Source organism: Lissotriton helveticus, chromosome 10, assembly GCF_964261635.1.
Source record: "Lissotriton helveticus chromosome 10, aLisHel1.1, whole genome shotgun sequence".
NCBI classification, from domain to species: Eukaryota; Metazoa; Chordata; class Amphibia; order Caudata; family Salamandridae; genus Lissotriton; species Lissotriton helveticus.
Window position 1 is genome coordinate 48,312,602 of NC_136071.1, and position 16,020 is coordinate 48,328,621.

A 16,020-nucleotide genomic window follows, 5' to 3' on the forward strand; every position below is an offset into this window, starting at 1 on the left:
CTGAGGTTCAAAGTGGCAGGGCACCTTTACCAATTCAAAGTGCTTGCATTCGGTTTGAAATCCACTCCTAGGGTGTTCACCAAGTTCATGGCACCAATACCGGCCTTCTTCAGACGTTCAGGTCACCGAGTGTTCCCTTACCTGGACGATTGGCTCATAAAGGCTCAGTCTTTTCAAGAGGCAGAGATTTTAACATGGCCTTTCGGGTTCTCTTCCTGCCTCTAGGTCTTCAAATCAATCTGGAAAAATCATCCATTATCCCAGCCAAATTGTTGATCTTTCTGGGTGCACGTTTCAACACAGATCTGGGCAAGGCCTTTCCCTACTCAAGAAAGAATAATGTGGACTCTGGGTATGACAAAGCTTTTTTCAACAAATAGGTTTGTTTCTGTGAGGCAGTTCAAGCCCATGCTGGGGATGATGTCCTATTACATCCTGCTCATTCCCAATTGCTGGCTCCGCATGAGACTGTTGCAGGAGCAGCTCGATAAGTAGTGAATTCAGTCTCAAGGCTCATTCAACCACAAGGTTCGCACTTCAGCAGCAATGAGAGACTCAATGGCCTGTTGAATGGTCAAGGAAAACCTTTTGCAAGGCCTCGTTCATTCACTCTGTGCCACAGCTGGTGATGACCTCAGGTGCGTTGATGGATGGATGGGGAGGGCACACCTTTAAGAATTACATGTTCACGGCAACTGATCCAAACAGGAATCGGAGTGCCACATAAACATGCTGGAGCTCAATGCAGTGTTTCTGGGTCTGAACGCCTTCCTGCCTCGGATCAAGCGTCAGTGCTAGTCAGGGCAGACAATACTACAACAATGTTTTACCTCCGAAAGCAAGGCAACACGAGATCTCAAGCGCTTTCCCTTCCTGTTCAACAGATATGGGAATGGCTCCTTGTCAACCACATCTCCTTGCGAGTGCAGCACGTGCCGGCTGTTCACAACGAGAAGGTCAACTCTCTCAGCAGGTCCTCTAAACAGTGTCACGAATGGGAGCTCAACTACCAGCATTTGAAGGTGTTTTTTCAATCCTGTGGTTACCCAACATTAGATCTCTTTGCTACGTTCCTCAACAAAGTGTCCTCTTTTTGCAAGCAGACATCCCCATCAAGATTCGTGGGCCGATGCTTTCCAGTTTCCTTGGACGGAAATGTTCGCCTACGCCTTACCCCCGTTTCCACTCATTCCTTGAGTACTTCAGAAAATGAAGCAAGAGCCTTGTCGGCTCATTCTCATTGCTCCGGTTTGGGCAAGAAAATTCTGGTACGCCAAGCTGCATCACCTATCAGTGTGCTCTGATTTTCTTCCCTCGAAGGGAGAATCTTCTCTAAATGATCCAAAGTCAAGTGGTTCATCCACAAATTCCCTTTCTTTATTTGTCGGCTTGGCTCCTCACGACACCAAATTTGGGGATTTGAGGCTTTCCGAGGAGTGTTCTACTATACTACAGAAGTCTCGAGCTCCTTCCATGTTTAAATGTTACACCAAGCAGAGAATCTTTCATTTAACTGTGTATCTTGGAAGCATTACATCTGTTCCATCTCTCTGGAGCAGGTGCTGCCTTATCTCTTGCACTTAGCAAAATCAGGAGTTTCTCACTCTTCCATGAGAGTTCACCTTGCTTCAATTTCTAGGTATAGAAGACGCTCAAATCCAACTTCCATGTGGTCTAATCGACTCGTCAAAGATTTTATGAAGGGCCTTTATATGGTTTAAATCTTATATTGAGTTTTCACAAGAGACAAAACAACATGACCGAACTGTGTCAAGCATGTGTAGCGCAGTAAGCTTCAATGCAATAATAATAAGTATACTTGGTGCTAGAGGAAGCAATTTGGTCGTAGGTCACAAATAACACCCCCCAACAAAGCAACAGGTCCCTCCCCCCTCCCTGCCCCCTTTGTCACAAAGCAAAAGGATAAACCCGTTATGAAAAGAAAAGTCCATGAGTGAGAGTAACATCAGCGTGTGGCTGCAGTTTGCGCTTGGACGCCTTCTGATCCGGGATTGGGGTATCCGCCAATTGGAGAAGGCGTAGGTATCGGGGGCAACTCAGTTCATGGAACTCCCCTGTGAGGAGAGTCAAAAATGGCCCCCACAGCTCCGGAAATTCGTCTCCCCGAACAGCCTGTACCAGGGATAGCTACTCCATTCCAAGCACCATCCACAGCCTGTGTAACCAGCCTGTATGTGGGGGGGCTTGTGGTGTCCTCCAGTGTGCTAAGATGTTTTGCGTGGCCGCCCCTAATGCAATAGCGATCAGGCGACCCCCTCCGTGACTTCAAGGGATACATCAGGGCATTCGGCAATCCCATCAGGATGTAAGCAGGGAATCGGGGAAGTTGGGTGTCTAAGTGTGAGTCTGTCATCCAATATCGTGCCCCAGTACCCCTGTAGGTAGTCGCAGCTCCAGAGCAGATGTTCCAGTGTGCCCAACGCCCCACACCCTCTCCAGCAGCGATCGCTGATGCGGGGGTCAAACCGATGCAAGAGCTCAGGCGTGTGATACCAGTAGGTGGCCACTTTAGTCAGGGTTTCGGTCAGTCCATCGTGATATGCAGAATGCCGTGCTCTGTGATAGACACTGCCCCATTCTTTATGCGTGAGGGCCCTCCCCAGTTCCCCCTCCCACCAGCATCTGCCTGCGTTGTATGTGTAAGAGCTCGAGAGGAGGAGGTGTTGATACAGGTCTGAGATTAATTTCTTCTCGGAAGTGCGGGTGACTAGCCATTTCTCGTAGGGAGTGAGATGTCGTTGTGCTCCAGGTCGAACCTCAGGGTGGAGTGCCCAATGACGCACCTGTATATAGGATAGCCTGCTATCCTCCGGGATGCCATAGTCCTCCTTCATCTGTGGAAAGGAGAGGATACCATCTAAATTAAAAAGATGTCCCAGGGCTTTGCACAGGGACGGTCGCCAGGCTGCAAAAGCCTTAGGGTCCAGTCCCGGGGTGAAGTCGGGGTTAGCAAATAGCAGTGTTAGAGGGGAGGGGAACGATGTCAACTCATGTTTGATAGCGACTCGATCCCACACCTCCATAACCGTACCTGTGATCTGGGACGCGTAGAGGTTGGACGGCCAATGGCACCTGGGGAGAAAGGGGATCCCCTGGCGGGGCATGCCTGCTGCAGCCTGGTCCTGGAAGAGCCAAGTCTTTCCGGATTCCAGTTGATACCACTCCACCAAGATTCGGAGTTGTGTTGCGTTAAAATAAAGTTAGAGATCCGGTACGCCCACACCGCCGTGGTCAGGTGGGAGAACTGCGATATCATGTTTAAAGCGTGGGCGGTGTCCCTGCCAAATGAAGCGTGCCAGATCGGACTGTGTTTGTTGGATCCAGCCCTTCGGTGGCCATAGGGGAAGGGTCTGGAACAGATAAAGTATCTGTGGCAGAAGGGTCATTTTCGTGGCTGCAATCCTCCCAAGCCATGAGAGAGAGTGGCGCTTCCATCGCCTGAGTTCTTCGTGGAGCTGCGTGCGAAGTCTGGTATAATTCGCCTTAATGGTAGCTGGAATGGTGGGGCCCAGAAGGACTGCTAGGTAGGGGACCGTGGTGCAGGACCATTGCTCATCATGTTCCCCTTGAACCTCTGCCAGCGTCTCCGGTGGCAGGGATACATTAAGGGCAATCGATTTGTCTGTATTGATCTTGAAACTGGAAGCGAGTACAAAGTTATGGAGTTCAATAAAAAGCGCACAAAGTGATTGGACCGGTTCGGTGAGGGAAAATAATACATTGTCCGCGTAGAGGCTGATTTTGTGAATGTCTCCTCCGAACGTAATGCCCTTGATAAGGGCGGGCTGCTTGACTCACTGCGCCAGCGGTTCCATATAGAGGGCGAATAAGATAGGGGGCATCCTTGTCGGGTCTCTATGCCAATTGGGAAGTGAGAGGAAGTGTGGCCGTTGACGCGTACAGTGGCAGTAGGCTGCCTGTAGCAGTTTAAGATAAGAGTACAGAGGACCTCCCCCAGGCCGAAGTGACGCAGAACTTGTTACAGATAGGGCCAGTGCACGCTATCAAAAGCCTTTTCGGCGTCGATAGTGAGGAGCATGCAATCTGGCCTCGTACTTGAACCCGCTTCAATGAGGTGGAGGACCCTCCTAGTGTTGTCACTAGTTTGCCGCTGCGGTATGAAGCCCGCCTGATCAGGCTCCACCAGTTGTTGCATGTAAGTTGCAAGCCGGCTCGCCAGAATTCCGGTGTACAGTTTGAAATCAATGTTTAATAGCGAGATCGGACGATATGAACTACAGCGGGCCCTATCCCTACCCGGTTTCGGTATGACCGAAATGGCAGCTTCTAGAAGGTCCGCGGGGATCGCGCCCGGCTGGGCAAAGGAATTAAAAAGAACACGCAGGAGGGGTGCCACCTGATGACAGAACGTTTTGTAAAAGATCGTGGGGTACCCATCGGGTCCGGGGGATTTCCGAAGCTTCCAGCGTGAGATCGCCGACGCCACCTCCTCCAAGCCTATGGGGCGATCCAGAAACTCCGCCTGTGCCTGGTTCAGGGACGGGAGACGCGCCCCGTGCAAATAAGACTGGCCCGCCTGCAGGTCGAGAGTGTCACTGGCGTAGAGGGATTTATAGAACGACCCGAAGGTCTCCGCTATCGCAGCGTCGTCCGCAACTACATCGCCCTGCTCCGTCCGTATGGCCTGTACCCCCTGCCTCTGGCGTTGTTCACGCAGCTTGTTCACCAGTAGTCGTCCGCACCGGTCTCCCCTGCATAATAGGCGTGCCGGAGCCGGAGGGCCGCGTACTCCGCAGCGTCCTGATCTAACGCGGCTAACATCTTCCGCTCGGCGCATAATTGACGCCAAGCCCGCGCCGCCCCCATGCGCTGGTGCATTTGCTCCAGCTCCGTCATCCGTTGCGCTATTTCGGCCCTTTTCTGCGCTCGCTCGCGATTGTTGGCCGTGGCGATGGAAATAAATTCGCCTCGTAGGACCGCTTTAAGGGGAGCCCATTGGGTGGCCCGTGCCGTGTCGGTGTTGTTGTTGTGTGTCTGGAAGTTCGTAATGCCGGTTTTAATTCGGTCTACTGTCGACGGGGTGTGGAGAAGGTTCTCCCTAAGACGCCAGTGTCGTTGTGGGGTTGTTGCGGCTGGGAAGAGGAATGTGGCCACCACCGGGGAGTGGTCCAACAGTGAGGCTGGCAAGATTTCCACTTCCCACGCTTGCGGTACCATCGCAGAGGCGCAGAGGAAGTAGTCGAGCCTGGCGTAGGACTTATGGGCCCCGGAATGGTAAGTGTACGCGGTGCTACGTGGGTGGATGTGTCGCCACAGATCCGTGAGGCCTAGATCTTGAAGGTGTGCATGTCCAGACTTGGAGAGGGCCCCCACCTGGCCTTTGGTAGGATCGGTCAGCTATGTTATGGAAAACGAGGTTGAGGTCGCCCCCAATCAGTAGGTGTCGTTCAGTGTTGGCTGTGGCAGCCGCTAACGCTGTCTGGAGAAAAGTTTCCTGTCCCTCGTTGGGCGCGTAAATCGAGCCCACCAGTAATGTCCGTCCCGCTATCAGGAAGCGATGCACCAAAAGTCGCCCTTTTATCTCGGCCTCTTGCTGTAGGACTCTGCCTGTGAAAGATTTGGATACCAGTATTGCCACCCCAGCCACTTTTTTGGAAGAGGATGAGAAGAGTTGCGTGGGAAAGGCCCGTGTTCTAAGTCGGTGCTGGTCTTTGGGCAACAAGTGAGTCTCCTGAAGGAGGCAAATGCCATCCGAGGAGTGTTCCAAAAGGAAGAGGACCACTCAGCGCTTAATTCGGTTGTTGAGCCCTCTCACATTAAGGGAAAGGACTTTAAGGTTGTAGAGTGCCATAGCCCGTCACGTTGGACTCCAGAGCTCTGTGTAGCGTGTGGGAAAGAAAACAAAAAAGGGAAAAAAAGTGGACAAAGGGAAGCCTCACCCCTCCAAAACAACCCTCCCAACAGCCTCTCTCTCTGAACTGCCCCATCCCCCCTCCCCCACCCCCCTAACTCCAACTCCCCACACCCTCCACCCCCCCGCCCCGACACCCCCGTGTGATACCCCAACTAGTGAACATAGTCCCAGTCCTGCCTCCCTGCAGTGCAGGTCTGTGGTGTATTACCTGTGTTGACGTCCAGCCACATCGCTCCCCGTGGTGCCCCCTGCCACCCCCATCCCCCGGACCTGCGGAATGACTGATGCTGATGGTTTCTCCCCCCGGAGGCAAATCAGTCTGCAAGAGCGGTGTCCTTGGCCACCTCTTGGATGGCGTTGTCCATCTCTGTCTCGATGGTGTGCGCATCGGGCCTTGAACTTGCTCCCGACGACCGTCGCCGAACAATTTGCTGCCAGCCAACCCTAGACGGCCGCCCAGGTGGCTTCAGTCTGGTTGATGCCGAACAGGGCGCATGTTTCCTGAAGGGAGCGGAGCTGATGCAGGGCACCGTTCCACCGGAAGATCAGGCGGAAGGGGTGTCCCCAGGTGTATGCTGTCTCTTTGCTCCTCAAAGTCAGTCGCCACCTTGAAGGCCTTACGTTTTTGGAGTGTGATTGCTGACAAGTCCTGGAAGAGGGCCACCGGGTGGCCCGGAAACCGCAGGGGCTGCTGTCGCCGTGCCTCCCTGAGGATGCGCTCTTTGAGAGGGTAGTCCGGAAGGAAGGCCAGGATGTCCGGAGGTGGCGCCGATTTCCGCCGCATTAATCCCACTCTGTGAGCTCTGTCTATTCTGATTGCAAAGTCCGCAGATTCGCCCAGGATGTCTTGGAATAGGGCTTGTAGGTACCCCGTGATATCTGTGCCCTCTTCTTTAGGTGGAACACCTCGGACCCGGATGTTGTTCCACCGGGACCTATTTTCCAAATCCTCGGCGTGGGCCTGGAGGTCGACTTGTTGTTCCTTCAGCCGTACTACCTCTTGCTGTAGCTGTTCCACTTCCTCGTCCCTTGCGTGTCCCGCCTCTACCATGGTGGATACCCTTTTGCCAAGGCCATCAACTTCTCTCCCGATCTCTCGGACTTCCCCTGCGACCTCTTGCTTCAAAGTATGGAAGTCCTCTCTAAGCGAATTAAAGAGTCTCCAGGAAGGATTTGGTGATGGGCACTTCCCCTTCGTTGGCCTCTTGGTGGGGCTTGGGTGCGCCTGGGGATGATTGTCCTTTATCCCCCTTCAACTGTCCTTTGCCGAGCATTTCGGGGAGGGTGCGTTCTCCCTTTTTCCCCCTTTGGCCCGCCATCGTGTGTCTCGTGGTGGGGGTTATGGCCCTGCAACCCTCTCAGCTCGTCCCGTGTTCCTCTCTTCTGGGTCCCTGTCTTACTCGCCCGCCCCAGCTCCCGGGGGGGAGAGGGGGGATGGGACAGCGTGGAACCCCTCTCCAGGCGGCTCACTCGGTCTGTGCGACGTGGATACAGCCCAAACGGCGACGGCCCCGGGGGCACTGACCCCTGCTCTGCTCGGGTAGGCACACGATGGTTGGCTGCTTTATGAAGGATCTCTTACCTCGCCTCTCTTGTGTCTGCGGTGTAGGCCGCAGAGGCTCCCACGTGAGTCCAGCCGGCCGGTGATGCGCACCCTTTCGGGCCCCTGGTATCTTCTCCGGATCCTGGTGCCACCAGCTCAGTAGGACAGCCTCACGTAGCAGCAGAGAGGACAGGTGGTTGTGCGGCAGGCCCCCGGCTCTGCTAGGGTTGCTATGGAGGCGGTGCGTTCGGACCTGGCCCTAGGCTGTGCTACGGGCCCCCAGCCTGGCAACTCCCCCAAGGCCGCCTGCAGCTCTGGTGGTGGGTGTGGAGGCATTCCGTCTCTCCCTCGTGGTCGCAGTAGCCCCGCCGGGCGACTCGTGCTCCGAGGCCGCAGTGCAGGCCCACGCGGGTAGGACCCGGCACCTCCAGATGTAGGCCGGATCCCCGGCCTCAATTTCTCCGGACCCCTAGGTGCGCCGGGGGAGTCTGGGGAGCGTCTGTGTGCCCCCAATCGGTGCAGGAGCATCCGGCAGGGCTCCTCTAAGCGGCAGGGCAGGGCGGGAGGGCCGTACCTCACCCTCTCATAGGCCGCACCCCGGACCGGGGCGCGGCGCCACCACTCACCGGCTTCCTCTGGGCCGCGGGCCTGCTCCTCTCGCCCCCCTCCGGAGTGGCTTTGCTTGCGGCAGCCGCAGCCCCCTGGATGGCAGCGGCGTCCTCTGCGGCCCGCAGCAGCCTACCGCATCCTTCTTCGCTGCGGTCCCGAGGCCTCCCGACGGGCGCCCCAGATCGCGTCGCCGCCGCAGGTGTGCTCCCGTTCTGGCTCCCTCCGGCTCGAAGGGAGTGAAACTGGCCCCAGGAGCGGCGGGGGTGAGTCTCTGTCCTCTCCCGCCCCGTTACAGCGTTGTGGGGGGGGGGGGAGAGATGCGGTGGTAGGCGGCCCGGGAAAGTTGAAAGCGGAGGAGCTCACGGAGTGGGCGACTCCTCACTCCGCCATCTTCGCCACGCCCCCCTGAAGGGCATTTTTTAGAGCTTTTCTCCCTGTTAAGCGTCCTAAAGTTTTGTGGCAATTAAACACCGTCCTGTCACAAGTAATGCGTCCTCCCTTTGAACCAGTACACAATTGCGAATTGAAGTTCCTTTCCTGGAAAGTGGCCATTACGTCAACTAGACATATCGGTGAAATCCAAGCTTTGACTATAAAAAACCGCATCTTCAGTTTTTGCCGGACATGGTTATCCTACCCACTAATCCTTCTTTTATACTTAAGGTGCCTTAAACTTGCACAGTCGGAAGGAGGACCGGGATGCATGATAGGTATCCAGTGAGGGAGTACCTTGACGAAGGTGTTACTAGAGTACTCCCTCCCCTGCTCCCCTGCTCCTCCATGAGGCACCACATTTAAACGTACAGGAGAAGGTTCCTCCTGATACTGAAGGACCCGATTTGGACCAGGTGTCAATCGGGTATTGAACGTGTGACATCTGAACACACGTTGCAGGGAAGTATCCAAGGGATATTGAGTCCATCACGATCCTGAAGAAAGCCCGGGACCCCTTATGGGGCCAAGACCGCGCTGAAACATGCCTACCTGATTTAGAAGACAACTAGCACCATAACAGTGTTATTATTATCCTATATTTCATGTTTTTATTCATCCCTCCACCACCAATGAATACAATTTAGAATAGGTGACTGGCAGGCGGCAGGGATTTTTATTGGACCACCCCCCCCCCCCTTTTTTCTTTCCTTTTTCACCTTAGTTTCCTACTAATATTGGAACTACAGCCCTAACATGGGCTTGTTTGCCATTAGAGGATTCTTTGGCGAATGTGGGATGGGCAATGATGAAGCCTGACACCTGTTCAATTTCTTGCGCACTACTGTGCTGGTCTATAATATTGGAATGTTTGAGTAGCTAGAATCATACCTCTGTGAATGATCACCTACATTGTTAGCTGAAAAAAAGCCCCAATAGGTGAAGTTGATAACAGAAGGGCACGTTTTGTTTTGTTAGTGAAAACGGCCTTCAACCTGCCACCTCAATGAGCCGATTCTTACAAACGTTCTTTTCTAATCCATTCTCCGCAGTGGACAGGGCATTGCATTCTCTGGACATTAAAGTTGTTTAAAATGTTCTACAAAGAACGAAGATCTTCCGTAAATCCTCTCAGCTGCTGATCTTCCTCTCAGCTGCTGATCTTCCTCTCAGCTGCTGATCTTTCTCGGCACCTAGGAAAGGACAAGCCTTGACACTGGCTTGCATTGCTCGTTGGGTTACCTCAATGATTACCTTCAGTCAAGAAAAGCCTGGCCGCCCACTTCCTGCAAAAACACAAGCTCACTCAACTAGGAAATTGGTGACTTCCTCTGACCTGTTTGCATGAGCATCCCTCCCTGACCTATGCAGGGAGGCAATGTGGGCGAACGATCACACATTCACGAAGCATTACTGCCTTGATGGTTGGAAGAAGTCCGATATCTCTGTTGAACAAGCTATACTTAGACATCTCTTTGCCTAAGGTAGTCCGCTTTTAGCCTTCTATGTTCTTTACATACTGATTGTACATTTGTATGCTTATTATTCTCTTCTTGGTATCTGATGGTACAAGTTTGCGTCAGGGTGGGATGGATGGCCTGTCCACCACCTTTCTTTTTCTTTTATTGTGCTATAAACTGCTTACTAGTCGGATTAAAGCATGTGAATCTATAAAAGATACAATACTGGAGAAAAAAAAGTTACTTACCTGTACAGTGTGGTACTCCAGTATTGGTATCTTTTATAGATTCACATGCGACCTTCCCTCCTCCCTGATTAGGCTCACCAATTACCTCACAGTTTTGTATAACTATACACTTGTGCATGAAATCTGAGGTATGGTGGCTCTGTGGGGAAGGGAACTCTGAGGTCTCTGCTGTGATTGGCTGAAATTTTAATGTTTTAAAATTAGACTGAAAATTTTGTTTAGTGAGTTTTCTATTCTATGGAGGTCTATGGTGATATTTTATTGCTGCTATATCTTCTGTTATTGTGGGACACACACCATGGAGAAGATTCAAGCATGTGAATCTGACAGATACCACTACTCAGGAGTCACAGTGTACATGTAAATAACTTGTTTTTTCTTGAATTAAATAAACTGGGGGGAAAAAAACCAGTCTTTGACATGGGACGGGTAAATAGACCTGTAAGGGGCCTCTTGGTATGTATTCCTATTCAATGAGGATACGCATAGTAGGTTAAGGACTTTCCACGGATGATATTATATTTTAGCTCATTTTAGCAAAACTATATTTCTGTGAATCATATTTTAATGACTTTTATTTATATGCTTTTGTGGTTTGTTTATCAAATCGTATAAAGATGATTATTCATTCATGTATTCTTTGTTTAAGCTTCCAGGACACTAACATCCTATTTTCGTTTAGATGCTGCGAAGGCTGTAAAACATGGTTTTCTGGAGTACTGTTTGGCAAGACAAAGTTAATCCACTGGTTTTGTTCAGACTGCAAAGGTTAGTATTTGAAATACAAATGATGTTGTTCTGCTTCAGTTGTAATGAAATGGGTTTTTCATTAGTAGCTCTTCAGTGTTCGCTGATCAGTTTTTAGCAAAGGCAGGTCTGGCATGTTTACGTGCAGCATAGAGGAATGTGTGCTTTAATCTGAAGCTTTTTAAGGCTAAAGGCAGGTGATATCTGTTTTAAATCAATAATAAATAAGATGTTAACATGAAAGAAGAAGCAGACATTCTCTTTCTTTTTTCCACCTTATTCCTCCCATCTTCATCCCCAGATCGAGAGTACTAGTGGCAACATGAATGACTGCTGTGAGTGAGGTATGGGTTTCCTTTAATGTGTACCTGAGTTATGTGGGCTCTTCTGGGCTTTTTCTAGTCACCCTGTCCGCTTTACCCTCAAGTTGGACATCTAGTGAATATCAGTGGTTGGTATTGCACCCTCTCAGATGGTTGTTGTGGGGAAGAGGGAGGGAGGGGAAGGGGAGCAATCTTCCTGTTCCTGCAGTGTGTTCCTGTGCCCAACTGCGTGCCACACCTCTTATGCCTGCAGCTCTTATGGATTAGTTCAGGGATGCAGGCGAAGGATGGCTTTTCTACTGTTCTTACTGGATGACTTTGGGACTCCATTTCTGTCCTGTCAGACTTAGAGGTGGTGAGAATTCTATGACCTGTCTGTGGGTTGAATACCAATACCCATTAGACAACATGTTGATCGCTGTAGAATGAAACATTTCCTAGCTATCGTAACGGAAAGTTACAATTCTATCAAGGACTCGGAGGAGAGGATTATGATGTTCTTTCTTCACTTTATTAGACCGCAACCATTTGAAGTCAAAGAAAACTACTATTCCCATGGAACATAGGGAATAACACAGTTAAAACAATAGTGTCTAGGATAGAGTGTACAGTCATTCTGCACCAATCACTGGTCTCCAGGGTGCCGATAGTCCTCTGTCAGTGTTCATTCCTCCTCTTTCGTCGCTCGAGCTCAGCCAACAAGGACCCTTCATGAATCTTGTTTATTCAATCAATCAATCAATCAATCATAGCACTTGTATAGCGCACTACTCACCCGGACGGGTCTCAAGGCGCTTGGGGTAAAGGGTCCGCTACTGCTCGAACAGCCAGGTCTTGAGTTGTCTCCTGAAGGCGAGATGGTCCTGGGTCAGCCGAAGGTGGATGGGGAGGGAGTTCCATTTCTTGGCCGCCAGGTAGGAGAAGGATCTGCCTCCGGCGGTGGCTCTTCGGATGCGTGGTACGGCGGCGAGGGCGAGGCTAGAAGACGGTAGCTGGCGGGTTATTAGAGTCGCCTGTAGAAAATCAAAGGCATAGCATAAGCGATGAAAATGGCTAAGGTTTAACCCTGTAGGAGGAAACGCATCCCAAGGACATTCATAGAAGGACTGTCAAAATGCATAAACATAAACCGTAAAGCGCTTACTTACCCCAGTATGAGGGTGGGTAGGTAACCAAAGGAACTTGTACCCTGGGTGGGATAATCCTTGCCTCTGAGTCCTAAATAGAATTGAAACTTTCCGTTACGATAGCTAGGAAATGTTTAATTCTATTTGTCTGGACCGGAGGTGAGGATTATGCTTGTTTAAAGCTTGCTCATGACCTAGTGAGCCATGTCAATAACCGGTTTGAAGTAAAACCACTTAAAGGTAGAATCTGAAGATCAGTCTGCTGCATTCAGAATTTCTTCCAGACGAGCTCCCAGGGTAAATGCTTTGGAGGCCATTGCCCCTCTAGTAGAGTGAGCCCCGAATTCACATAGATCTATACCGGTTTCACCCACCTAACCCAACAGGCAATAGTGGGGGAAGACATGGCCTTGTGGGGCTTTTTGAGCGCAATGAGCAACTGACGTTATCCAGTATTGGGGTATCTTCCATAGATTCACATGCTTAGAACCATCCCCGCCGACGAGGTGGGAGTCTCGCCGTACAATAAAACATATACATTATAGTCATAATAACATTATACCATAGGCTATAGTGTATAGCAAAGTCACTACATTAGCCTATCTTAGTCTTTTTGTAAAAAGAACCAAACTTGGAAACCAACCAATCAGGCAGCAGCACCCTCTAGAACCTTCCCCACAGAGAGGCAAACCCTTAGATTTTCTACTGCACCTCGTGAGTTAGGGAGTCTCCCTGAGCTCTGCTCAGTTTTTTCCTTAAACCTTTCTTCAGCTGAGGGAAAGTATGTCTGATTCCAAGAAGAGTTTGTTTTTGGCCTGTTCTTCATGTGGGAAGAGGAGACTACACTTTGAGGACCCACATAAGGAATGTATTTACTGCCTCTACCCAGCACACAAGGTCAAGGACTGCAGGATTAGTAGAACCTTTCCTGCCAAGACCTTGAAGGATCGAGAAGGACGCCTGCTGGTTTGGTTGGAGAAGTTAAAGGCATCATCTGAGGTGGTATCTGAAGGTGAAGGCAGTATTATTGTTATTGTTATTTTAATTTTATACCGCGCCTAATCACCTACAGGTCTCTAAGCGCCAGGAAAAGATGGTACAGGACAATAACATAGCGGAATCAGAGCAAAGAGCAACACTAAATTATGCCATGCTCAGGCTTCTCCTAAACAATAGCGTTTTTAGGCTCTTTCTAAATCTTAAGAGGTTTCCTTCCTCGCGCAGCCCTCCAGGCAAGCTGTTCCACAGCTGGGGAACCAACACTGAAAAGGCTCTCCCTCCCTTTGTCGCTAGCCTATGGCGAGGACAGGTCAGCAGCTGCGAGTCCGAAGACCGAAGTGTTCTCACCGGACAGTACCGCTGCAGGCGCTCCTTGATGTAGGCCGGAGCCTTACCATAAATTGCCTTATGAGCTGTACACAAACTCTTAAATTCCACTCTTTCTTTAATTGGAAGCCAATGTAGGCTTTGTAATAAAGGAGTGGCTTTAGACCTCCTCGGGAGTCTAAAGATCAATCGGGCAGCATCATTCATTAAGACCTGGAGCCTGTTGGTAAGAGTTTTCGGTAGGCCAAGATAGAGAGCATTCCCATAATCAATTCTGGAAATGATAATAGCGGCCACTATTGATCGCATCATGGGCTGTGAGAGGATAGGGGATAACTTCCGCAGTTGCCGAATGATATTAGTACAGCTGCCTACCACCGACAAGATCTGAGGAGCCATCGACAGGTCAGCGTCCAACCTAATCCCCAAGCTTTTTACAGCCAGGCTTGGTATTGGGGCAGGGCCCAACTCCATAGGCCAGTAGAGATCACTCCAAGGTGAAGAAATGGATGGGACAACCAAGATCTCAGTTTTGTCAGGGTTGACTTTTAAAAGGTTATCCGTCATCCATTGCACCGTGAACCTCAAGATGTTCTGGGATTGGAGTTGCGCAGCCGTGGTGTCATTTATACTTAGCAGCAACTGCGTGTCATCCGCGTAGTTAAAGACTTTACAGTCCATCGCAGCCAGCGAAGCGATCAGTGGTTGCAGGTACAGATTAAATAGAAGCGGGGACAGGGCGGACCCCTGCGGTAACCCACCTCTTAGTTCGTCCAGCACCGAGAGCATCACCAACTCGGTGCTGTGATGGGCTCGAAAACCTGCCTGTCTGTCATGGAGTAGATGGTAAGATTCCAGATAGCAGGACAGGGACTGTAGAACATGCTGCTCAAGGATTTTTGAGAGAAAGGGCAGCTGGGAGATGGGTCTGTAGTTCTTTAACACGGCAGGATCCGACCCCGGTTTTTTCAATAAGGGTCTTACCCGCGCCTCCTTAAGTTCACTCGGCAGATATCCCATGTCTAATGATTTGTTGAGGAGAGAGATGATACAGTCCTCTAGCAGAGGACGCGCGATGCGAAAAATCTCAGGTGGATATGGGTCAGCTGGGGAACCAGATTTAATTTTACCCATCAGCTGTTCCAAGATTAGTGCATCCATCTCCGGGAACACTTCAAGAGAGCAATCGCTCGCATTTTTAGATGTTAGGGCGGTGGCAGTCCCTGTCGCCGCCCCATTCTCTATCTCCTGAACAATATTCTTCCCCTTCTCCAGGAAATAGGCCTGGAAGGTGTTGCAATCGAAAGGGGCTTTAGCATTGTCAGGTTTTTTACTTAGCTCGGCCAATACTTCAAAGGTTTCTTTCTGGATGTTAGCAGCCTTGCTTAGGCGCGACTCTAGGTAGTCCGCTTTAGCTTGGATCATAAGTTTTTTATATTGATGGAGGGAGGCCTTATAGATATTCCTATCCATGTCCTGCTTGGATTTCCTCCACAATCTTTCTAACTTCCTTAGCTTTGTTTTAGTTTCCCTTAAGAATGGTGTAAACCAGAGAGCTTTCCCTGATCCCTTTATTTGCTGTATTCTCACTGGCGCTATCTGATTGATGGCCCGAGTCATACATCTCGTTAAATCAGAGTATTCTCGGTCCAGATTACAATCCTGCTCTAAGGCCTGAGGGGGTTCCAGATGTGCCTTAGTCAAAGACATCAGGTTGACTTCAGCCCATTTCCGGGTTTTTCTAGAACCGGGTGAGTTACGAACAACCCCGCTATTGAGGGGGGCCTCACAAGAGACCAAGCAGTGATCCGACCAGATACAGGGCGCTGCCTCACTGAATGTTAAAGTGGCATCTGTGGTCCACATGAGGTCAAGAGTGTGACCTTTTACATGCGTTGGGGCATCCACAATCTGTTTAAAACCCAGTGCAGACATTAATGTGTCTAACTGACGCATAGGTGAGTCCCAGTTAGACTTGTCCCAATGTAGATTAAAACCCCCTGTTACCAGGATTTTTGTATATCTTGAACTAAAGTCAGATATAATAGGACAAAATAGGTCAAAGAAAAGTGGAGTTGACTTAGGCGGGCGATAGACAGACAAAATCACCCAACACATATTGTGTACAGTGACCTTTACCCCGAGCAAATCGGCTAGGTCAATCGTCTCTGTTAATACCTTTTCAACTGTCATTGTCTTCCTATAGAGGATAGCTACCCCACCCCCCCGTGAGCCCCCTGGGCGGTTGTGCCACATTATATCATATCCGCTTGGAACAGCGGCAATGATATCCGGCATCGAGTTCTCAT

The 16,020-nt window shown here is 50.5% G+C and overlaps 1 protein-coding gene across 13 annotated transcripts in view; it reads left to right on the forward strand.

Moving 5' to 3' along the window:
* MBD1 (methyl-CpG binding domain protein 1) overlaps positions 1-16,020 on the forward strand; it is a 1,384,891-nt gene that overhangs the window by 282,683 nt on the left and 1,086,188 nt on the right. For all 13 annotated transcript variants that reach the window (XM_078664741.1, XM_078664738.1, XM_078664739.1 and 10 more), the window contains exon 6: positions 10,871-10,956. In XM_078664741.1, coding sequence (XP_078520867.1) covers positions 10,871-10,956 — 86 coding nt within the window. The remainder of the gene's footprint in view (positions 1-10,870; positions 10,957-16,020) is intronic.